Below are 25,651 nucleotides of genomic sequence, written 5' to 3' on the forward strand. Positions count from 1 at the left end.
CAAAATTAGGATTATTTAGTCTAGAAAAAAAGAGGGGCGATCTAATAACCATGTATAAGTATATAAGGGGACAATACAAATATCTCTCCGAGGATCTGTTTATACCAAGGGAGGTGACTGTCACAAGGGGGCATTCCCTGCGTCTGGAGGAGAGAAGGTTTTTCCACCAAAATAGAAGAGGATTCTTTACTGTTAGGGCAGTGAGGGTATGTTTCCACGTTCAGGAAACGCTGCGTTTTTCAAAAACGCAGTGTCCAGATGTTACAGCATAGTGGAGGGGATTTCATGAAATCCCGACTCCACTATGCGTTAAAAAACGCATGCGTTTTTGCCGCGAAAACGCACATGCGGTGCGTTTTTTCAAAACGCAGCATGTTGCTACAATGAGCAAAACACGCAGGCACACCGCAGGTGACCTGCCAGTGACCTCAGGTGCATTTTTGGTCAGGATTTTACCTGCATAAAATCCTGACCAAAGTCTGAAGCAAAACTGAACGTGGACACATACCCTGAGAATCTGGAATTCCTTGCCTGAGGAGGCGGTGATGGCGAACTCAGTCGAGGGGTTCAAGAGAGGCCTGAATGTCTTCCTGGAGTGTAACAATATTGTATCTTACAGTGATTAGGTTCTTTAGAAGGACGTAGATCTGGGGATTTATTCTGACGGAATATAGGCTGAACTGGGTGGACAAATGTTTTTTTTTTTCGGCCTTCTAACTCTGTGTGCTTATCTGCCGCTCTTAATTGGCCTAGGTGTAAGATTTCAGCTCTGAAAAGATTGGCATGGAAAAACGCTGGAACAGTCAATCGTGACCAAGGGGGCTGGGCAGCTGAGGCCAGTGATTGGCTGCAGCCATCACTTGTGATAGATGGCATGTCATTGATGCAGCCAAGTAAACAGAGATTGTCGGAGAGGAATGAGGAAAGCAAAACCAAACACACTAAGGGTATGTTTCCACGGTCAGGAAACACTGATTTTTTGACGCTGCGCAGAGCTGCAGCGTCAAAAAAGCAGCGTCCAGATGTTCCAGCATAGTGGAGGGGATTTGATGAAATCCCGTCTCCACTATGCGTGGAAACCCGCACGCGGCGGCCCTGCGACTCCGGACATGCTGCGCGTCTTTTCAGATCGCAGCATGTCCGTACACCTTGCGGGGATGCAGCGTCCCCGCAAGGCATATCACAGGGCCCTATGGGAGCGAGCGATCATCCCGGATGTGAAGAGTTAACACATCCAGCATGATCGCGTCCCAGAAAGGGGGCGGGGCTTAGCGCCGAGCGGCTTCGCTGCTGCGGCGATCCTGCCGGCCATCCTGAACGTGGAGACATAGCCTAATGGTTATAGACTCCGTTTTGTCATAACCAGATGATGCTATAAAACAATAAAATGTGTAGATTTCTATACTTCAGTTTTGGTGTGATCTCCCCCAATGACTTGGTGTACTCACTGATGGCAATGACTTAATGCACAGAATAGGAGATGACTTGTTAATTGGTGCTTCCTGTGACCCGGGAGGCCTGACTGTATGACCACAACACAGAACGAGCAGGGGTAGGAAATAAAGAGCTGTGTTGGAGGAAGGAGACGTGAACTCGCACATCCTCTTCTGTATAAACCGACGTTCCTTGTCACAGGGGAAAGCAAACAACTCACAGGGGAGAGCAAAATGCAACTCTGCAAATACGTGTGCCCTGATGTCATCTGCTGGGATTGCTCGCTTGTTTCCAATATCGCTTGTCTCATTTTAAAAGCAAACTTCAAAAATGATCAAACCGTTGAGCCCACTTGTAAGTAGCTAGCAATGCAGCTGACATAGCGGTCATCTAGACTGTTCATCCAGCAGACTATCTCTCTCAACTCTCCCATATACATGAGGGCTCAACTCAGCTGAGCGTTCAGGAGAAAGTCGCTTTCTGACCCCTCTGGCATCTGCCTTACTCCGGTGAAAACTGAAAGATCCTTCTCCATCATCAGATGGTCAGTCCATCCCACTGAAACCGGTGTTTTGGTTTTTTTTTGCAACTTTCATCAATTTGCGTAGGGGCCTTAAATTCAGGACCAGGCACATGCTCCCATATGGACCAGGACTAGTGATGAGCGAACGTGCTGGGATAAGGTGTTATCTGACCATGATCAGGTGCTAACAGTGTGTCTTCGGCGTGCTCGAATAATATGTTCGAGTCCCCGTGGCTGCATGTCTCGCGGCTGTTTGCTAGCCGTAACACATGAAGGGATTGCCTAACAAACAGACGTGTTGTGGCTGTCAATCAGCGGCAATACATGCAGCCACGGGGACTCCAACATATTTTTCAAGCGCGCCGAAGACACTGTTAGCCCACAAGCGTGCTCACATAGCGCCTTATCCGAGCACGTTTGCTCATCACTAATAAGGACCTGTTTCGACAGTTTGAGGGTCCCTTTTTACCCAAAGGGTATGGCAAAACAAAATTGTTAAGTTATTCATGCAATTCCATGAGGAATAACAAGGAAACGCCACAATGCAGAATTCTAAAAAATAAAATAAAATAAATAAATATGCATTTAACACCAAATATCTTGGAGCAAGTATATACTAAAATGGAGATGTCAGGAGAGCTGACCCAGTCATCTGAAATAGTCCTGGAGAAAGCCCTAGGTGCTTTGATTGCTATTTTTTTTCCTAATTCTTCCTAATTACAGGGTCTGAGAATATAAAGTGACGCTGCAGACAATAAGAAGAGGGACAAGTTTAATATGGGCTATTGAGGTCTGGTGTTGTATGGAGCTGTTTGAAGTAAGAATAATGCCATCAGCAGCAAAAGGGGGTAGATATAAATTATCATCAAAGGGGCAGCGCTGCGCCCGAGCATCTGCTGCTCATTTACGTGGCAATGAAAGCCAAGCGGCTTCAGAAGTTTGTGCAGGTAATGAAATATTAAGAGCAGTCTGTTTCATGTTTACCTGCCATGTGCACGGGGAGCGTGCAGCCGGGAAATTAGAGGCTTTAGAAGGGGCGCAGGTGTTGAAGTCTTCCTCGGCTTCGGCTCCTTTCCGGAGTCTGCGTTCACCATTCTCCTGTATAGTTATGGTCCAAAGTTTTGAGACTGATGCAAGTTTGGAATTTCACAAAGTTTGCTGCTTTAGAGTTTTTAGATTTTTTTTTAATTCAGATGTTTCAATGGTTACTGATGTACAATTATAAGTATTTCATAAGTTGTTTAAGAACAGCCGTTGTTGGAGTTGATGGTGCTTTTATGGAGAGGGGAGGCGCTAGAGGCCTACGCAAACATTCTGCTTCAAGTTCCGTAGAACTTTATGAGCACCAACTGTCCTCTATCTCCGTAATGGGAAAGTCTGTATCCTCTGAAGACAGCTTTTACCTGTGAATTGAGAACTTTGAAAATGATCGATCAGACCAGGATGAGCAAAAAAGCAGGTTTCTCTAATAAGATATATTTATATATATATATATATATATATATATATATATATATATATATATATATATATATATATATATATCTTATGTTAATGTATAAATATATGAGGGGACAGTACAAAGACCTTTCTGATGATCTTTTTAATCATAGACCGGTGACAGGGACAAGGGGGCATCCTCTACGTCTGGAGGAAAGAAGGTTTAAGCATAATAACAGACGCGGATTCTTTACTGTAAGAGCAGTGAGACTATGGAACTCTCTGCCGTATGATGTTGTAATGAGTGATTCATTACTTAAATTTAAGAGGGGACTGGATACCTTTCTGGAAAAGTATAATGTTACAGGGTATATACACTAGATTCCTTGATAAGGCGTTGATCCAGGGAACTAGTCTGATTGCCGTATGTGGAGTCGGGAAGGAATTTTTTTCCCCATGGTGGAGTTACTCTTTGCCACATGGGGTTTTTTTGCCTTCCCCTGGATCAACATGTTAGGGCATGTTAGGTTAGGCTATGGGTTGAACTAGATGGACTTACAGTCTTCCTTCAACCTTAATAACTATGTAATATTACAAAGTTGTTGTTTGTTTTTATTTTCACTTGTACTATTGACTTCTCTAAACAAAAATTTAAAACAGTTGTTACTATTTACATTTTTATTGACAAATGCATGCAAGTTTATGCAAAGACTCCTTATTTACAATGTTGACCCTTATGTTGTAAGACTTCTGCTCTTCCTCAAGTTCTCTATGGAATTGAAATTTGGGGAGCTTCTTTGCTTTCCTGCCCAAACATATTGGGAATTTGGTGCACGTTGGAGCTGATTTTTAATAAAGTTTCACACAATTGGGAAATGGATTTAACAATTACCCTGGCAAATTCTGCATTATTCTGCTAATCACTGATAGTCAAGCCAATGGGCTACGTGTTCTTGATAGTGAGAGGGGCAAACCCATCCAAAATTATCCCTGTAAGCATGTAAATCACTCTGTTCATACATTTTACTTGGGTATGTCAGTTTTTTTTGAAAAGTTTGAAAGGCTTTAACAGTTTTGTTGCCCACTTTTTTATTTTTTGAAGCCATTACAGCTCTATTTACCAATGTTTCCTTGTGCTGAGACATAATCTAATATTGGCACAAGACTAACAGATGTATTTTGTTTTTCCAGGATGAATTGGACCTCACGGACAAGCACAGAGAAGCCATGTTTGCCCTCCCAGACGAGAAGAAATGGCAAATTTATTGCAGCAAGAAGAAGGTAAGCGCAGTGTCAACACAATGTTTTCCAACTTGCGATCTCAAAAATATCACGTTAGCAACCCGGAAAATCCACACCAGTTCCCTTCGGCTGCAGTGTTTTCACATAATGTTGTGTCTGGTGAAGAAAAACAACTGATCTGGAGAATAGAAATAATCTAAACCAATTTATTTGCTGGATGCACTCCAGGTCACAAACAATGATCTGCTGTTTGGCGCTGTGGTTTTTGATGAGGGAAGGTGGCCCAGACGAGAAGGTTTGCATGTTCCGTAACAATCATTGAGAAATTGATTTTTCACACTCTCGACAGACCTGTGTACATTACGGATTATGTGCTGTGTTAAGAACGTCTGCTGTGCTCCTACAACAAATGACATCAGTTTGAAGAAATCTGTCTCTGTGCCCAATTTTCTTTGTCTCTGCTTGTGAGCTGTTCCCATTGCTTAAAGGGAACCTGTCACCTTGCGCAGGCGTGTACTCCGGAGGACAGAGAATGAACTTCAATCCAATATTGCGGCCAGGATGCAGCCAGCGGGTAAGGAAAGGGTGAATCAAACACCTGAAAACCCCACCCATATGACCCAAAACCGGTCCCGCCAAATTCAGGTGACAGGTTCCCTTTAAGGTTATTTGTTTTCAATTGTCACTACAAAGCAAATTTAAAAAATGCCCTGCGTAGATCTTAAAATTCTGTCTTCCTGCAGCCACCACTAGGGGGAGCTTAGGCGCTCACTGCATGCTGTCTATTGAAAACAATAGCAAAACCGTGACATCATATGACCGTTCTTTGTCTGCTGGGTACAACAGAGCTACCTGGTCTTAGGAGGCCCGGATCAGCTCTGCCAATGACTTGTGCCATGGGGGAGGGCTGTTTTCCGAGTAATTGGAATTCCTCTAAATTGCACTGAAAAACTGGAAAATAAAAAAAATGTAATGTCCCTCAGCGATCTTCTATAATTGATAGATAGATAGATATGAGATGGATGATAGATAGATAGATAGATAGATAGCTAGATAGATATGGGATAAATAGATAGATAATAGATATATATATATAATAGATAGATAGATAATATATAGATAGGTAATAGATAGATATGGGATAAATAGATAGATAATAAATATATAATAGATAGATATATAGATAGATGTATAATAGATAGATATATGATCGATAGATAGATAATGTATGATAGATAGACAGACAGATAGATAGATGTATAATATATAGATGATAGATAGATATAGCTATAGATAGATAAAAGCAGAGCTCTGATCTGACCGCGTTTAAACTACTTCCAACAAGTGACTCGATCCAGAAAAATGGACCTAAAACTTAGTGTTATAAAGCGACCATTAAATCTGGTTGCACAATAAGATGCATTAAAATAAATGGACGAGTGTAAATAGGGGCTTAATAAAAAGCAAGAGAGTATTACTGATGAACTTATGGCCTGGATATCAGTTAAGGCATCAGACTGGTTATTTTCATTATGTGGGAGATGGGCATACATCCAGATGTGAAGGTCAAGGTCGCCACGTTTGTGCATAGCGCTGTGTAAGCAATGCCACTTAACGGCACGGAACAGACGCGCTGGAGCAGTTTAATAAGCTTGTAAAGAGCATCTCCCGTAATGATGAGCTGAAAAGTTTACTGTCCCCTCCTCATGATACAGACTGCTGGGAATTTATGGAGTTATCATGACTTACTAAATTGAGTTGCACAGACCATTTATTGCAAGTAATTTAACCCAGACAATTCTGACTTACACTTCAGGACTAAATTGGGTTGAATAAAAGAGATGTATTCTCCTTGGTGTAATTGATACTGATGAGCCTCAGTACAAAATCTCCAAATGGGCACCCAGCAATTGCAGGTCTTAGTAGTATCGGTCTTCTCATAAGGAGTATGGAGTCAAGAAAAAGCATAGGTTCCGCAGTTTATGCTCCATTGAATCTGTACTTTGCTCTGTACGCGCTCCTGTCTGCCGGGCTGCCCTCCTGTCTGCCGGGCTGCCCTCCTGTTTGCCGGGCTGCCCTCCTGTCTGCCGGGCTGCCCTCCTGTCTGCCGGGCTGCCCTCCTGTCTGCCGGGCTGCCCTCCTGTCTGCCGGGCTGCCCTCCTGTCTGCCGGGCTGCCCTCCTGTCTGCCGGGCTGCGCTCCTGCCTGCCGGGCTGCGCTCCTGCCTGCCGGGCTGCGCTCCTGCCTGCCGGGCTGCGCTCCTGCCTGCCGGGCTGCGCTCCTGCCTGCCGGGCTGCGCTCCTGCCTGCCGGGCTGCGCTCCTGCCTGCCGGGCTGGAGTCTTATCTAAGATCTATTGCATGATTGTTGTGGGTCTCAGGACCTGTACCCCACTAGTCAGCGGGCAATTCAAGTGCCTGCTAATTCTGAAACATCAAGAAGAAGGTTTAGTTACTCACTGAAGGGTTTAGAGATGTGGATTTTGTTCTTAGCATTTTTGCTCTTCCTGATCTTCGGAACGCACGCTGTTCAATTAACTGATCCTCAGGTCTGTGGATGTAGCAAAGCTCCTGCACTTAGCCCTGAACTACATTTTCCATACTGCCACACTTATACAAGTGCCTTTACCACACTTTACCAAAAAATTATTTGACAAAAGAATGGTATGGGGAATTTTTTGGGACCCTTTCAAAGTGAATTAGTTTGTCAGACTAAAATAACCAAGGCTTTCTTTATTTCATGCAGAGAAACAAAAATGGGTTCACAAAGTGGTTCCTCACTGGTAATAATCAACACCAGGCACCTTCCCTTTCCATGTTAAAGGGAATCCATCAGCACAAAGTGACTGTTCATATCAAGCACAGGCAGACAGTGCACCCTTGGTGTGGCCGAACACTTCAATGCACCTTCCCACCTACTTGTTTACCCATCTATCTCTGCCCTATTCCTTGGTTGATAGCTCTGTCCTTACTGGAGTCAGTGGAGGACAGAGATAGATGGAAAACAAGTAATTGGGAAGATGCCCTGAACTGCTCCTGTGCGCCAAGGGTGCCTCGAGCGCTTGTGCTTGGTTTGAACAGACATTTTGTGCTGATGAATTCCCTTTAACATGGAAAGGGAAGATGGTGTTGACTGAGGAACCACATTTTCTTCTCTGCATGAAAGAAGCAAAGTCTTGCAGGACGCATATAGAAAAGAAGGGTGTTTTATTGTCTTTGATCAAACCCAAAGAACGTTGGATGGCGCTTTTGGCTCCTCTGGCATGTGGGCTGCATTTTCAGTAACGTTCCTGGAGCTACAGTGATGTAAGGGTTAAGGTACTGTCCATGCCACAAGCTCTATTGATCCCATATATCTAATATAGGTGAGGGTAGGACACGCCCCATATACAGAGCTGTGTATCTGAAAATGGGCACATTTGTGATATACCCTAATTCTGCTCCAAAGCCAAAATCTTACATTAGACTAATTTCCTTTATTTATATGCGAGTGTCCTTTCCCGACAGCATCTTTTGTGTTTCCAGCAGACCATCACTCCAGTACAATGTGTCGGCCATATTTCCTTTTTTCTAATAAATCCCACTTCTTAGATGTTCTCTTGAAGACTGTAACGCAATTATTCCTGCTCTTCCGCTAAATGTAAACCAGTTGTGACAACTCATTAGAAGAATACGCTTTGTCTTTCTTCTACAGGTCTTCTAAGGGCGTCTTTTCATCTTCAAGACTTTCTTCCCTTTAGTTTATATATAGAAATCACAACTCTGCTTTAATTCTGGTCTAGTTTTTCCACATTTGGTCTCGGTGGGTCCTGGGTGGGAAGGGGTAGCATTGATGATGGTGGTCATGGGATGTCCTGATTTCATGTATCTTCTCATCTCTACGGCAGCTGATGTTGTGTATTGTATTGTGTGGCTGTCCTTGTTTCTTCCATTTTCCTTGTTAACGACATATATATTAAAACTAAATATATATATATCATGTTAAAACTATATAAAAAATATAATATATTTTATATAATATATTTTTAATGTGTGTGTGTGTGTATGTATATGTATATATATATATATATATATATATATATATATATATATATATATATATATATATATATATATATTAAAACTAATTAAAACTGGGCAGCACGGTGGGTCAGTGGTTAGCACTGCAGCCTTGCAGCGCTGGAGTCCTGGGTTCTAATCCCACCTTGGACAACATCTGCAAAGAGTTTGTATGTTCTCTCCGTGTTTGCGTGGGTTTCCTCCGGGTTCTCCGGTTTCCTCCCACATTCCAAAGACATACTGATAGGGAATTTAGATTGTGAGCCCCATCGGGGACAGGGATGATAATGTGAGCAAAACTGTAAAGCGCTGCGGAATATGTTAGCGCTATATAAAAATAAAGATTTTTTTTTTTTTAAACTAATGTTTGCTTTTCACTTCTCACAGGACCAAGAAGAAGACAAAAGTGCGACAAGTTGGCCGGAGTTCTACATCGATGAACTTAATTCTATGGCTGCTGTAAGTGTCCCCCTGTCTTTCTTTGCATCTGCGATTAGTTTTGTATCTACATTTCCTACTATTTTTAGTTGATCGCGGTTTGTAGTAAATGGAGGGAGCAAATATCACTTAAAAATAAAATAAAACACAGACCAAAGTAAAAGCATGGTCTTGATACCTTTATCCTCCAAAATGCTTTTAGTGAAAATACCAGTTTATTATATATAGGAACTGTCCAAATTATTAGGTTTTGTAGCTTGCCATTTACTCTTATCTCTTATCTGGCTAGTTTGTCTTCATTAGCTCTCTGCTAGCACTGTAGGTGCTGGAACTTACTTTCCCTCATTTTACAGCATTTATGGTGCCTGCAATAATTCAATTTCTTGCATGTTTGACAATCTTGACAGACAGGAGCAGAAATATGAGTACCTTCCCCCACTTCTTACTCTAAGCCTACTTTCACACTAGCTTTTTTTGCAATCCGTCGCAATGCGTCGTTTTGCCGAAAAAACGCATCCTGCAAAAGTGCTTGCAGGATGCGTTTTTTCCCCATAGACTAACATTAAGCGACGCATTGCGATGGATAGACACATGTCGCAACCGTCGTGCGACGGTTGCGCCGTGTTGTGGCGGACCGTCGGCAGCAAAAAACGTTACATGTAACGTTTTTTGCTGCCGACGGACCGCCATTTCCGACCGCGCATGCGCGGCCGGAACTCCGCCCCCACCTTCCCGCACCTCACAATGGGGCGGCGGATGCGCTGGAAAAATGCATCCGCTGCCCCCGTTGTGCGGCGTATACAACGCTAGCGTCGGTAACTTCGGCACAACGCACTGCGACGGGCCGAGCCCGACGCTAGTGTGAAAGAAGCCTTATTCTCTTAGGAGCTGTAAGAGGTCTGTGCAATTAGATACGATGTGTTAACACTAGCATTGTGGTTTTGCAGTATTTTTGAGGCAAGAATACCATTGCAAACTGCATTATTCTTCTGTAAAAATGCAAGTGGAAAAAGCTTTCTATTCTCAAGCAATTTGTTCTGCCCTGAAAGGTTTCGCTGTTTTGTGTCTGTTAGGCTGGAAGGGTGAAAGACCTTTGACAGAGGTCTAGGAGTTAAAGGCTCTTTTGCCTGGCCTACAAGTCTACTTTTGCAAGCTTGGCAGTTTTCTCAAGGAGAAACTTTGCCACTTAGACCTCCATCAAAGTCCTTTTACTCAACCAACCAGTCTTGGTACCCAGACCTGATGAGTTAGATCACAGTAGTAACCGGTAATGTGATAAGTGCTGCAATAAAATGACTGCTCCACTCAGATCACAGTAATCATCATTGAGGACTCTTTGGGTACGGGCACCAGCGCTGCAGCTGCGATTACATCCAGTGGCGTGTACTCACCGCTAAGTGAAGTCACAGCCAAAGCACTGCTGTCCGTTCACCGGTAATTACTGTAACCTGAGCACTGCAGCCCCAATGATGACTGCTCTGCTTAGGTGCAGTAAGTGTGCACACATTCGTTCCGGGAATCAAGACTTCAGTGGCGAGTTCATCCAGTCGTGAGTACGCGTCACTGGATCGAATCACAGATGCAGCATTGGAGTCCGATCCTGGTGAGTGTTCACAGATAATTGTTGTGATCTGGGCGCTGCGTTGATATGATGGCTCTGCTCAGATCACAGTCATTACAGGTGACAAAGAGAAAGTTTAACATAAAATCAAAACCTAAAAAAAAAAAAAATTGACACATTTTCTTTAGCGTTAATATTGAGTTTTAGGATTGTAACACTCAATAGATGGCACTGCAGACCCTACTCTCTTCCTCTTTTTCTTTTCATGTAAACAATCTCTTTAATGAACACTCTTGAGAAAATTCTGGCCACTTCAGGGTATCCGTTTTGCAGGGCGTGCACCTTTAAGCTATGTTCATATGTCCAGTAATGATCCGTTAGCAGGGATCCAGCAGAAATCTTTTAGCAAAAAAGCTATGCAGCCTTAACTGTTTAGTCCTTTTTTTCAAAAACTGATCTCTGCTGGATCTATTTTTAACATTGAAGTCTATTGACAACGGATCCGTTTATTAGCCATTGATTGTTCTCCAATTTCTAACGGATCCGTTTTTTTCTTGCTGTATCCGTTAGAAATGGAAGACTATTTAACCAATCAGTTGTCCATAGACTGCAATTTTAGAAAAACGGATCCAGCAGAGATCAGTTTTTGAAAACTGAAATAAAAAGTCTGCACAACTGATTTCTGCTGGATCCATTCTAATGGGTCATTACTGTACATGTGAACATTAGCCTTAATTGACCATTAGTCTATGCAGATGCTTTAGGAAATTCTCAAGTCCATGTCTGCCAAGCTCATTTCTTTTCACTTATTTTGGAAAACTTGTCGCTCTTTATCAATCACATACTACGGCCTTGTCTATTCACTCGGGCCGTTGAATGGGTGTCAGTGATAACATTTTATTTGAAGGGTGTGATGTCCATGCGAACGAAAGTCGATGGTGGCACGGCACAGCTGTTGAGCAACTGCAGTGTGGAAATCTGCCAGGTGCATACTCCAGATAGGATAAATGCCCCCTCACATCTCTGCAGATAAACATAACTAATAGAGGGGCTTATGAAAAGAGCAGTTGTTTTATCCAGTCATGGCTAAGAGTCCTTTGTGGCGTTTGGCACGGACAGCTGAGATTCTCTTTTTGCAAAGTCATTGGGGACGTTGGCCTGAGCTGAGTAGATAGAATAATGTTGGAAGGAGATTCCTCAATCATTCTTTACATTTTGTCTATCAGGAATGGCTACTCCATTGGATATGGTCATCAGATATTGCAATAAAAAAAATTTCTCTGTCTGACAAAACATTCCAATCTATATCACTAGCCAGTCTTGCTGTCTCTTCTAGTAATTGTGCTCATTTAAATGTGTCCTCAGTGGATTCGCTGTTTGTTAATTGTGTGTTGTATGTTTTTAGGAAGACATGACTGCTTTCATCCAAAGCGGCACCACTGTAGTCCACAGGTTGTCTATGGTTTTGCTGCTTCATCACATTTACTTTAATTAATTAAGCTGAGCTTTAAAATAAAGCACATGTTCTGGACGGGCATAGGGCTTTTACTGGGAGAGGCACCAATGTTTCTCTAATTTCTAAACCATTTAAAAGGGTCATCCTGAATGAGAGAAAGTTCTGAAGAGAAGATCCTTCCTCAATCACAACCTTATTTGCTAATTGGACACATGGAAAGGGATAGTTTTTAGGCAACCAACACTTTAATGAGTATATGTTGCTTTAGTTGGATGTCTAAGGTGCACAGGAGTCTCGGCTCCGCTGTAGATTACCAGCTACATATAGGGTTCCTGTCTCGCCCATTAGATCTCTTGAATGACATGCACAATCCTTTTCTCCCACAACATTGGACATCAGAGGAGAATCTGGTCACCCCATGCACATGAGCTGGTTGGAAGCTCCCACCAAAATCATTGGGTTAGGCCAACATTCTTCACATGTACGGCAACCTATATGTTCCCAAACTATTTGATCCAATTGAAATGCTGATACCTCATGCTCGTATGCATATATTTTAATATGTGACTTACCAACTGATATCATGCCTGTGACTGTAGTTGGGTCATGAGCGGGTAAGACTTAAGACGTATTGAAAATGGTAACTTGCCCGCTACACGAAAGTCTAAATAGTATAATTACTAGATTGGACACCAAATTGTGTAACGGTATGTTGCTGACTTCATTACGTTTTCTAGGTCACTAAAACACTGAAGGGCAGAGAAGAGAATGTCTCCACATTTTCACGAGATACTTAACTTTTTATAAAGCGAAGACTGTTTATACAAGTTCGACATGTCGTGTCTTTTAATGGAAATTTGATATGATTTTACTGGAGAAACATTCTAGCAGGTGTCACGCATCATTTGTGATAACTGCAAGTTGAGAAAAGATAAAAAGATCAGCAATACCTCGGAATATACTGTAAATGTGGCAGCACCCAGTAATATTGAATAATAATACATAATATTTACTAATCCTTAGTAAATCTGATACTCTAGATATAATTGATTAAAATAACACTCTATCGAAGTGGGTTTTTTCTTCATGTGCACTTGACTACTAGTCCACTGAATGCTCTCCTGTATAGACAGCACGGCCTCTGACCTCCCGTGAACTTCAGTGTGGACTTCTAACAGTTCTCAGTCCTTCTCACATGGCTCCTCTTTTTCCTGCACTACCCCCACCATTAAAGCTGAAGATATCCTTTCATACACATATAAGATAGCAATAATATAGTATAAAACTCCACTAACTCATGCTGCCTTCTCTGCTTTCTGTGAATAATGTATGCAGAATCTCCTGTGTTTTTGGATGCAGTTTGTTGCCCCTGCATCCTGCTTGTGAGAAGTTCCTACCTGTCAATTACGTTGTGCAGGATAGTTTGTGGATTAAGTCCGCGCTGCCACAATAATACAGATTTGAATGTAATGAAAAACTCTGGTTGGTGGTTTATTCAATAATAAATAAACCACCAGAGTTTTTCATTACATTTGAATCTGTGTTTTTGTGGCAGCGTGGACTTAATCTACAAACTATCCTGTACAACATCTCTGAGAAGGTCGCGTGGACAGCCCGTGGATCTGCAGCAGCTGATACGCACATGCATCAGATGAGCAGCTCCCTGTTAATAAAACGCACTTAATCTAAGGATAAGACCCTATATGCACATTTTGTCTCCCTAATTTACTAGTACCTGTCAATTAGAAAGGGTGGGAAGCCTCTTAGAAACAGCAGTTAGAACCTAGAGACATGCTGGGCTGGGTTTGAGTTTGCTAGAATACACAGGAGTGACTGCTCCCTTATTCTTCTGCCTGGAAGCAACTTCTCACAAGCAGGAGGCGGGGGAGACTGACCAAACTGCATCATAATGAATACACAAAGGTTCTACAGTAAGGGCACAACAATGATATGTTACTTATCACCACTGACATTAGATATGATTTAAAGCAATTGTAATGTGATGAGACTCTGCCTCTACTGTGAAGACAGGGGCTTGTGGAGGAGAAGGAACCAAGATGGCAGACAAGCCATCGAGTAACTCATATACACAGAGCATGCACTAAAACATCTGCATTATTCTTTTATAAATAACAAAAAATTGTTGTCGCTCTGCTTTAAACCTTTCTGCTATAACAAGGTGTATTCATTCAGACGAGTCTGTTCTCCTTGTGCAACAGATGGCTTCACCTATTTTGGGCCTGCAAATTGCACATAATTTAAGTCTTGGTATCATAGTACTGCACTGAGCGGTATTATGCATCCATTTGATCCGATGCCTAAGGGCTCTTTTCACCTAGTTTATTTTGGCATTATTTTAATTATTTTGGCTTGTGGGACGCTATGCTGGCACATGATGGTTACGTTAGAATATGTAAGTTTTGAGGTGCAGCGGTCGAACCCTTAGCAATCATTACGTTATCACCTATAGTATAGGTAGAGAATAAATATAAATCGTGCGAAAACCCTATTAAAGAGGACACCTATATAGCCGAAGTAGGACAGTATGAAATGCGAGCACAATTTGTTTAATGGTTACACTCACTAATTTTTTACAGGAACACAATGCAAGAATTGCCACCGTATGTGCAATGAAGATTTTCCATTACTAACAATGCAGCGCCGGGGGCTTGGAATATATTGACGACTCCACGGTTAATGGATGAGCAGCTACTGGGTCATCTATACATTTCCCATGTAGCAGCTGCATATTGGAGAGATTAGGCCTCCCTCCTCTGTGCTGTCTTTGTTGAATTTTGCAAAGGAGTGATGGAATAAATGACATCACTAGTCGGGAAGCCCCGCAGGGCACAGGATTGCTTTGTACCATTGCTGACAGCTGTCCACACGTATTACCAAGGGGCAAGTCACACAATACAATAGCAATAACACAACCGTTGTCTTTCCTCCCTCTCCTCTCCCTTTCCTTTTTTTTTTTCTTATCCTGCTCAGCTGTTGAAGGCGAGATGTTTGCAATCATTTTCGCAGACTCCATTGACCTGTCGCTCTGTTTGTCTTTTCCTTTATAAACACAATTGCAAACATGGAGAATTTCAGCACTTTCTTGTATCGGAGGATTAGATGCCTGTAAATTGCAGGATGATGAAAGGGGTTTCCTAAGCCTTAACTTTCAAGGAACTTGGCCTTGCTTTTATTACTGGTCTCGTATTTATTTCCTTTTCGTTATATTTGTTTAATAATGGTCTTATATTGGTGTAAACAGAAAAATATAAGAAATAGCCTATCATGTGTAGCCTAGACTGCTCCGAAGATGACACCAGTGTGGGCCCTGGAGTTGCTGTGATGGAACAGGTCTTGTCATTATCTCGACAGACAACCCCCCTTTGGCCCTGATCTGCTTAGACTTGTAGAGACAACTCATTACGGCTGACTATGAATTCCTACTAAATCTGTTATACAGGATTTATACAATGAAGATTTCCAAAGCAGCAGGAGCCATATATACAACTTTACATAAAATAATCCAATCTATCCTGGGATTGCTACAATAAACTAGGGATCCTCAAATTATACAACAATGGAGACAAATTCCAAATACACGGTATTATAAAAATAGAGGTGCACTGCCAACACTTTAGTCAACAGCAGCTTCGTAATGAGGTTTAAATTAATCTCATGTAGGCAAAATGTGTGGCGGAGCATCTATAACACCTTTTCCTTTAATTTTGAATTATCGTCATAATACTGTACTGGCCAATGCTCCTGAAAAAGGGGAGACCTAACTAACTCTGGTGGGCCGCAACACTCATACATGGTGTGAAATGTCTGTGTGCTACACAATTTTGTTTCTTGTTTTTATCCAAGGGTACATGAACCAGTAAAGTTTGACGGATCTATTCACACATCTGTGAAAATCATAGAACCAAGTGTTTGATTCGGAATAGGTCCTATTCTGGTCAGATTTTGAGGATCGGAATTGGACATGCTCAATAGGTCTGTGTGTAGACAGATAAAAAAATCAGATGAAGAAAGGCTAAAAAGGGCAGAAAACAAGGGCGTTATCCAGATAGGGTGATTATGTGGTGCGGTAACTGCAGGGCCGGCTCCAGGTTTTTGAGGTCCCCGGGCGAAAGAGTCTCAGTGGGCCCCCCCTTTAACACATACCACGATTCATGATCGCATATAACACAGCAATGTAGTATATAACACAGCCAACGTAGTATATAGCACAGCCACGTAGCATATAACACAGCCATGTAGTATATAACAGCCCACGTAGCATATAACACAGCCACGTAGTATATAGCACAGCCCACGTAGCATATAGAACAGCCATGTAGTATATAGCACACCCCACATAGCATATAACAGCCAATATAGTATATAGCACAGCAACATATTATATAACACAGCCCATGTAGTATATAGAAAAGCCATGTAGTATATAGCACAGCCCACGTAGCATATAACAGCCCACCACGTAGTATATAGCACAGCCCACATAGTATATAGCACAGCCCACGTAGCATATAGAACAGCCATGTAATATATAGCACAGCCCACGTAGCATATAACAGCCCATATAGTATATAGCACAGCCACAAATTATATAACACAGCCCACGTAGTATATAGAACAGCCAGGTAGTATATAGCACAACCCACGTAGCATATAATAGCCCACCACATAGTATATAGCACAGCCCACGTAGCATATAACACCGCCATGTAGTATATAGCACAGCCCACGTAGTATATAGAACAGCCATGTAGTATATAGCACAGCCCACATAGCATATAACAGCCCATATAGTATATAGCACAGCCACATATTATATAACACAGCCCACTTAGTATATAGCACAGCCCACGTAGCATATAACAGCCCACCACATAGTATATAACACAGCCCACGTAGCATATAACAGCCCACGTAGTATATAACACGGCCCACGCAGTATATAGCACAGCCCACGTAGCATATAACAGCCCACATAGTATATAACATGGCCCACGTAGTATATAGCACAGCCATGTAGTATATAGCACAGCCATGTAGTATACAGCACAGCCATGTAGTATACAGCACAGCCCCCCTCCCCCCAAAAATGGCCCCATAGTCTAGTACTCATTGTTATAGTTACAAAAAAAAAAAAACACTCCTCACCTCTCAACGTTCCCGCGCCGTGCTGCTCCCTCCCTGCTCCGTTCTCGACAGCTGCCGCTGCACGGCCTGACACACAGCGAATGCACAATGACGTCATCGCGCACCCTCAGCGGCAGTGTCAGAGGCAGAGTGGGGAATGATGGGAGAGGGAGCATCAGTGACGCTCTCTCCTCCATCATTTGCTTTGAACTTTACCGGCAGACGCCGGTAAAGTTCAAAGCGGCGGCGGGGGAGTTGGCGCTTGCGACAGGCGGGCCTCCCTGCCTCACAGGGGCCCCATCGCAGCTGGGTGATGAGCTGCTAGCTGAGGGCCCCTGGGGGAGCGGGGGCTTTAGGCACTGGCAGCTGCCTGCCCCTAACGCCGGCCCTGAATGGGCCCCCCTGTCTCGCCAGGGCCCGGGTACGCCGGGTGCTGGGTAACTGCTCACCTGGTTGAGATGTTAGAAAGCATAGCTCTTACAGAAGCTCAATGATGGGTCCAGCTGCTGCCGATCTGCTGGTTGGAATCTCCAAAATAGATGTCAGGATATGCAGTGGATGAGTGGGTAATGCTGTGTTGCTAGTAAGAAAGGAGTTTTGAAGTCCTCAAAGTTTGAAGAACGTGTAGTTTATTCTCGATGCATTTCGAAATCTGACGTCTTCCTCAGGAGAATTACATAAGAGTTGTATTTTATGTGGTTCGCCTGAAGAAGCCAGATTTCGAAAAGCATTTCAACCAATTGAGTAAACTACATGTTCTTCAAACTTCGAGGACTTCAGAACTCCTTTCTTACCAGAAATGCGGCATTACCCGTTCTTCCACTGTATGTCCTGAAGAAAGACACATGTCACACAGACACTGCACACGGATGTGTGTATGTAGCATCAACCACATGCCTGCTTCCAAAATCCAGCAAATATCTAGTACATTTTGAGTTGCACAGCCATCACTTATTGTGATTATTATTACTATAACCGTCAAGAGGATTTTCTTAGATGTGATAATGCCCCCTCAGTTCATGATTTTGTAATGTATCTTTTTTATCCTTGCTGTTGTATTTAATGCGGCCTAAGGGGTGACGTTTCTCCCTGTGGAGAGTGACAATCCAAATCTGGCATGTCAGAGTGAGGAGACTTATAAGCCATGCATGCGCCTCTGGGAAATGAGGCAATTTGCATGCTGTTAGAAACAAAGCCAAGAACAGTGGTAATGTCACATCTTTTTATGACATTGTTATTGCTTTTTATGTGAGAACTAGTTTTTAATATTTTTTTCCGAAAAGAAATGTTGTATTTTTTAATCACTAATGACATAATGCGTTTAAACCCACGTCTGTGGTGTGTGCTGTGGCACCTCCATTGTGCTAATCCTCAGCAGGTGCGGAGGTCAATCTTACATTGCTGACCCATCCCATACACTGGAACGGCTGCCAGTGTCATTTCCTTGGAGAACCCCTTTAAGTTCAGTAGTGTGGTATCAAACCTTAGTTTTCTCTCTGTGAATAAACATTCATGGTAATCCGGATGATCTTAGCCATTGTCTGCTATCCTGTTTACAGCAGATGGTTAAAATGGGCACAGAGTGCCATCCTTCTGTCCTAAAATCAGCCCCCATTAACCTGTTTTGGGGTTTTCACTACTGATCATTATTATTAAATCCTATAAATTTAGTTTAGAAAGGAAGGACGGATTATGTGCTATTCTCTGCACTCCCGTGGTGCAATAAATGGTTAATGATCCTATTAAACTCTTAATGAACGAGCAATTAACTTTCCCATTTCCCATGTCGCAGAGGAGAACATTATTGGCAATGGAGAAGGAAGATGAAGACGAAAGGAACAAAACTGTAGAGAGCTTGAAGACTGCGCTAAGGACAAAACCTATGAGGTCCGTAGAATCCTATATAAATGTTTTTTTCTTACAGTCACTTATGACTGAATGCTTTATAGATGCAAGTAATGAATTCAGCTTGGGGTGAAGTCAGACAGTGTGGCGAAACACTTGTGGTCATCGACCAGACTATGTTGCTTAAAGGGAACCTGTCAGCAGGATTGTGCACAGTAACCTACAGTGTCAGGTCGGCGGTGTTATGCTGATTACAATGATACCTGTGATGAAATCCGTCTTGTGGTTGTTGTTTAATCTTTATTTGTAGTTTTGAGTAAATGTTATGCTGGTGCTCAATCCTGCTGATAGGTTCCCTTTAATGGTGTTTTTTATTACTGACCTGATTTTAGAGTGGAGTGCCAAAGATTGCTGATCTCTTGGATAGATGATAAAAACTGAATAAACTTTGCAATTTACATGTGGTTAGAAGAAAATAAAAAATCAAGTAAAGAAGGAAGACATTTACTTATGTAGTCTAGTGACACCTAGTGTTAAAAATATATAGCAGTGTGCATGTCCACCAAATGATCTGAGTACTGGTGGACACGCATGCTCAGTCACTTTCCTCACAGCCAGATCTCTGCATAATGATCCATGATCCTCTGTTCAGTGCAGGGCAGTCAAAAGAAATAGCTTTCTGTCCTGCTTGTCAGGGAGAAAGCGCTGAGCCACCACAGTACCATAGCAGCAGATCTGAGCAGACTGCTTCTGCAGAGTAAGTGAAAAGGATTCTTGTCAGCTGCCAGAAAGGGAAGGAGACTAATTCTGTCTCGTGCAAGCCTGCAGCAGCTCAGATTAGGAGCAATACACATGGAAGCAAAAGATTATGAAAAGGGTAGCTTTCTATCCTGCTTGTCAGGGAAGGAGCTAAGCCTCCACAGTATCATAGCAGCTGATCTAGGTAGACTGCTTATGCAGAGTAAGTGAAAAAGGATTGCTGCCAGAAGGGGAAGGGGACTAATTCTGTCTAGAGCCATCCTCCAGCATCTCAGATTAGGAGCAATGAAAGAAAAAGATGATGAAAAGGGTTTTGTATGTTAACCTGCCTTCTATTATTTTAACTGATGATTAAAGTCGTTGGTGGTGGTTTCGCCCTGAAAATAATTTACAGGAGAATCCCTTTAGAACCATACATCTTCCATGTTGGGCTACATTCATAGTGTAAAAGTGGTTTCAGGTCTTGTGGGTGAATGGAATGACATAGTAGAGGATCCCTGTGTCATGCACCCACCCCCGTCAGGTCTTGCATTTGGCATGGCACTGTGCTTGAGTTTTTCTGAAGGTGTTATCAATTATATTTTACAGTTAGCACACATTGAGAATAATTAGAATTGTATTATTTTTTTTTTATAGGTTTGTGACCAGATTCATAGAGATGGACGGTTTAACGTGTATATTGAACTTCCTCAAAAGTATGGACTATGAAATAGCAGAGTCTCAAATACATACCTCTCTCATTGGCTGCATCAAAGCGCTAATGAACAACTCTCAGGGGCGGGCTCACGTCTTGGCCCATTCGGAGAGCATTAATGTGATCGCTCAGAGTCTGGCCACAGAGAACATCAAGACTAAAGTAGCTGTGCTGGAAATAATGGGTGCCGTCTGCTTGGTCCCTGGAGGACACAAGAAAGTGCTGGAAGCAATGCTGCACTACCAGAGATACGCCAGCGAGAGAACGCGCTTCCAGGTAACCCAACTGTTACAATAACGCCGACCCACAGGATAGAAAGTAACTTGCTGACCACCGACCCCAATGGTTGGACCCCCAGCAATCAGCAACCTACCAACTATTCTGGGGAGCAGTGTTAACTTGCATACATTAGGATCAGTGTTAACTTGCCCAGTTGGAATAGTCGACCCCAATACACATTAGGTATCCATGGTTGCAACCACTCGTATAGTGACAGCTAGCTGTTAGTGGTCGTAACCATGAATACCTAAGCTACTGCAATGCCCTGCACATGTGGTAAGTAACGTAGCTAATCAGAAGAACTGTACAATATTTCTAATTGGAGGTATTTGCTTACATTATTATTATTGTAACATCTACTACATATTGGGAAAATCCCCCTTAAAATTAGCGTTCATTCCAGAGAACCTCCAGGCCCTCGTCTACCTGCTTGTCCTTTCCAGCATCCTTAGGGAACATTACAATTATTTCAGTCTATACTTGCTTTGTGAGCTTGTAGCCAGCATTTTTGGATCAGTCATTATTTAAGAAAATCTGATACTTCTCCTAAGTTACATGGGTTGTTCTACAGGCATTAATGGGGACCTGTGAGAAACTGTGTGTACAAGGGGAGGAAAAATTGTCTTTCATAGGGTAAATGTTTATTATTTTGATAACTATTACACATGGTTGGCATTAAAGGGTGTTTGAACCTTTGATCCAAAGCATTTAAAGACAAAAAAAAGTGAACAAAACAAAAACGGCTCCGTCTACACTTTAGCGGCTGCAGCTGGGTATTGCAGATCTGCTCCTATTCACTTCACAGTCAGATCCCCAGTGATCAGCAATCTACCGCCCCTATCCCGTCGATCAGTGATACCTTGCCTAGTTGTATTCCACAGTGGACGGAGCTGTGCGATGGGTTATATCTGACCACCGCTGGAGCTGAGAACAGCTAATGGGGGTGCCAGATGTAAGACCCCCACAGATCTGATATCCATGATGGGCCATCAATATAGTTGCAGTGGAACAACCCTTTAACACAGAGGACATATTTTCATATTTATTGTCTTGTTACAAACAGCCAGTGGGATTGCCACATGTTCTGCTACATGTGATCTGACCACTTATCATTTTGTTGTGGTGTTTCTTAGACTTTAATTAATGACCTCGATCGGAGTACAGGCCGGTATCGGGATGAAGTCAGCCTGAAGACAGCAATCATGTCTTTCATTAATGCTGTTCTTAGTCAAGGAGCTGGCGTGGTAAGATATATATATATATACTTTTTTTTTTTTGCTGCTACCTCCTGCTGTAAATATTAATCATAAGGAAAATATGTTCTGTTTCATCAAAGCAGCTAACATTTGATATATTTATTTCTGCATATTGAAGGAAAGTTTAGATTTCCGACTTCATCTCCGATTCGAATTTCTAATGTTGGGAATTCAGCCAGTAATTGATAAACTCCGGGAACATGACAACTCTACACTCGATAGGTAAGTCATGCAGATGACTCCCAAGACTGCAATTGTAGGAGAACACCATGTAAATATATACGTTTGGTTAACATAAAGTGACAATTTCTTTGCTGGGAGCCATTTGTAAGTTCTTTGGTGTATGGTCTAGCGATGGGTCATGCAAAGCATATTGTGACCGCCACCAAAATTGGCAACTGACATAATAAAAGGTCATAAATGTCAATAAAACTTGTGCACATCCTCTACTGTCACACAGCTGGAGCCTATGGACTCTTTTTCAGGCAATTTGTTTTTTACTGTTATATGCACGTATTTGACTAAAAATACATTTTGCTGTTGGATGACATTAAAGATTTTGCACAGTTTGCCGTCTACAGTCTTTGCCTATTGATGGCTGCAGAATTAGTTAACTGTGAATCCATTTGTGATCTCCTGATGGGAGAGTTTAATTGTTATCTTCTTCCTTCTGAGCTTCTCTCAGCTGATCTATTCCTTAAAAGGACCTCACAAAAAGGAATACGAGTTATGAACGGTCATATCAGGACTAGATCACTGCTGGATTCTCAGTTAACTCCTTCTGCAACTAGCAGTAGACAGTCAAATACATAGGCTAACCAAGCAGAGTACAGTATTTTTAATGACGCTCAATTGCAGAATGTAGTTTTAGCCAAAAAGAGAACTTGTCATCAGGTTTCTCATTAAATGGACGCCAGCACATTTTCTCCTTCCTAATTAGGATCCTAATGATTACCTCCATGTGCCCTGCATCCTGGAATACCTCTAAAAATGATATTTATTAACTGCCTGCTTCTTTATTACTCTGCCCCATATTGTCTGATGGGCATTAATGGGCCGACATCTGTTATTGGTCTTGTATTTTATCCCACTTCTAGTACATAGTAGAACTTTACGGAACAAGAAAAGTACTCTGAAGTCACATCTAATCCTTCCATATTTGCAGGCATTTAGATTTTTTTGAGATGTTGAGAAATGAAGATGAACTTGAATTTGCCAAAAGATTTGACCTGGTAAGTGTCCCGATCTTCGCCATTTAACAGAGGGGGACGCATTATGTTCTCTGATTGATATTCTGCATGTTTCTTACTTGCTCAGGTTCACATAGACACTAAAAGCGCAACTCAGATGTTTGAGCTGGTAAGGAAGAAGTTAACGCACTCAGAGTCCTATCCGCACTTTATATCTGTACTTCATCATTGCCTCCAAATGCCTTGTAAGTATGCGAGCTATGAATGTATGGTGTCGGCTATGGATAAGTCATATTGATTAATGTTATAATATTTAGATAAGTTGTGCTATTATCTCTGCTATTGTTATACTGATTTACTCCTGCGGTGCCACTATGTGATAAGTCAACAGCCGAAAAATATCCATTGCACCTACTGGGAGGGAGGGATAGGGTAGATCGGGTATAGGTTTAGTGTTGCAATACAATGTTATTAGGATGCTGGAAGGGGGTGTCCATACAGGACCAGCAAAATCTGCAGCGGCAAGATGTGCAGATCTGACTGTAGAGATGCTGTCAACTTGCCCCATATCTCACCCTTTGTATTGCCACGGGTGAAATTCACTCTGGAAATCTGCAGCATTAATTAATATGCAGATCAGCAGCGTGGGTTTAATTTCCACCACATGTTTTTGGAAAATCCCATACACAATGATAGCATTGTAAGTTTAATGCCTGGAAACCTGTGCAGTTTGTCAACCATATGGACATATCCTTATACAATGTGAATAAGAAGGTTAACAATCATTTTAATAAACAGGAGTATGTGCATAACTTAAAGGGAATCTGTCAGTAGGATCAGCCCTCCTAACTTGTCTATATGGGCATACAGGTCATAGGAAGCTCAGTAAAATGATACCTTGATACCTGCGATCCGTTGTTTTATTCCAGAGAAATAAAAATTTTTCTTAAATGAGCTGTTAAGATTAGTGATAAGCGAATATACTCGTTACTCGAGATTTCTCGAGCACGCTCGGTGTCCTCCGAGTATTTTTTAGTGCTTGGATATTTAGTTTTCTTCACCGCAGCTGAATGATTTACAGCTATTAGCCAGATGGATTACATGTGGGGATTCCCTAGCAACCAGGCAACCCCCACATGTACTTATTCTCGCTAACAGATGTAAATCATTCAGCTGAGGCGATGAAAACTAAATCTCCGAGCACTAAAAAAATACTCGGTGGACACTCGAGCGTGCTCGGGAAATCTCGGGTAACAAGTATATTCGCTCATCACTAGTTAAGATCTATGGGTCGGACATAGATCTCCCAGAGAATAGGCCCCCAGAGCTTATGTAATATGAAAGGAGGCATAACCAGTGTGATATGTAATGGCCGCTCTCTGCTCTCCTCATCTCATTGAAGAGCTGTCTTCACAACACATCTGCACTTGTCCTCTCAGTGCTTCGGCTTCAATTTCACAGACAGTAGTGTTGCAGTACAGCAGAGCTGTAGCAAATGTGTTTGTTATGAGACAAAGTTCAGCTCTACTGTTCTTTGTTAGTTACATGTCTCACACTTCTAATAATGCCCCTTTTATTAAAAATAAGCACTGGAGGCAGATTCTTGGGGAGATCTATGTCCGGCCCATAGTCCCGAACAGCTCATTTACATATAAGAAAAGCATGGATATTTCTGAAGTAAGACATCGGATTACAGATATCAAGATATCATTTTATTCAGCTTCCTATGGCCTGCATGCCCATTTAGAAGGGTTGACCCTAGTGACAGATTCCCTTTAATAACCATTTCCTCTTGAAATATATGGAGCAGTGCCAAAGGAGTAATCGGGAAGATGCATATTTCTTCAAATCAGATCATACAGTACAGTCTAGAGAAACTTCTACACATATCAACAAATTGTAACCCAACTGTTACCCAAGATGCTCCCCAGCATAAGTCTACAGCTAGCCTGCCTTATAATCCTCCAGCTGTACATTAAAGGGGTTTTCTGACTTGTTTAATAATCTGACAGCAGCAAGCCATGGGGATAAAAGAAGAACTACTTTCCCTGTGTCACTGCCACAAATGATGACAGACTGACCTCTAGTCTTCTGATCCTGCAGCCCAATCATTGGCTGCAGCGGCCAGGTTTCTGGTTGTTTTAAAGGGAACCTGTCACCTGAATTTGGCGGGACCGGTTTTGGGTCATATGGTTGGGGTTTTCGGGTGTTTGATTCACCCTTTCCTTACCCACTGGCTGCATGCTGGCCGCAATATTGGATTGAAGTTCATTCTCTGTCCTCCGGAGTACACGCCTGCGCAAGGCAATATTGCCAGCATGCAGCCAGCGGGT

The 25,651-nt window shown here is 42.3% G+C and overlaps 1 protein-coding gene across 6 annotated transcripts in view; it reads left to right on the forward strand.

Annotated features, from left to right (window-relative positions):
* DAAM1 (dishevelled associated activator of morphogenesis 1) overlaps nt 1-25,651 on the forward strand; it is a 208,603-nt gene that overhangs the window by 127,095 nt on the left and 55,857 nt on the right. For all 6 annotated transcript variants that reach the window (XM_077265188.1, XM_077265205.1, XM_077265179.1 and 3 more), the window contains 8 exons: nt 4,589-4,678; nt 9,083-9,154; nt 19,088-19,182; nt 20,536-20,869; nt 22,006-22,116; nt 22,247-22,350; nt 23,294-23,360; nt 23,446-23,563. In XM_077265188.1, coding sequence (XP_077121303.1) covers nt 4,589-4,678; nt 9,083-9,154; nt 19,088-19,182; nt 20,536-20,869; nt 22,006-22,116; nt 22,247-22,350; nt 23,294-23,360; nt 23,446-23,563 — 991 coding nt within the window. The remainder of the gene's footprint in view (nt 1-4,588; nt 4,679-9,082; nt 9,155-19,087; nt 19,183-20,535; nt 20,870-22,005; nt 22,117-22,246; nt 22,351-23,293; nt 23,361-23,445; nt 23,564-25,651) is intronic.

The sequence above is a fragment of the Ranitomeya variabilis genome, chromosome 1 (genome assembly GCF_051348905.1).
Source record: "Ranitomeya variabilis isolate aRanVar5 chromosome 1, aRanVar5.hap1, whole genome shotgun sequence".
NCBI classification, from domain to species: Eukaryota; Metazoa; Chordata; class Amphibia; order Anura; family Dendrobatidae; genus Ranitomeya; species Ranitomeya variabilis.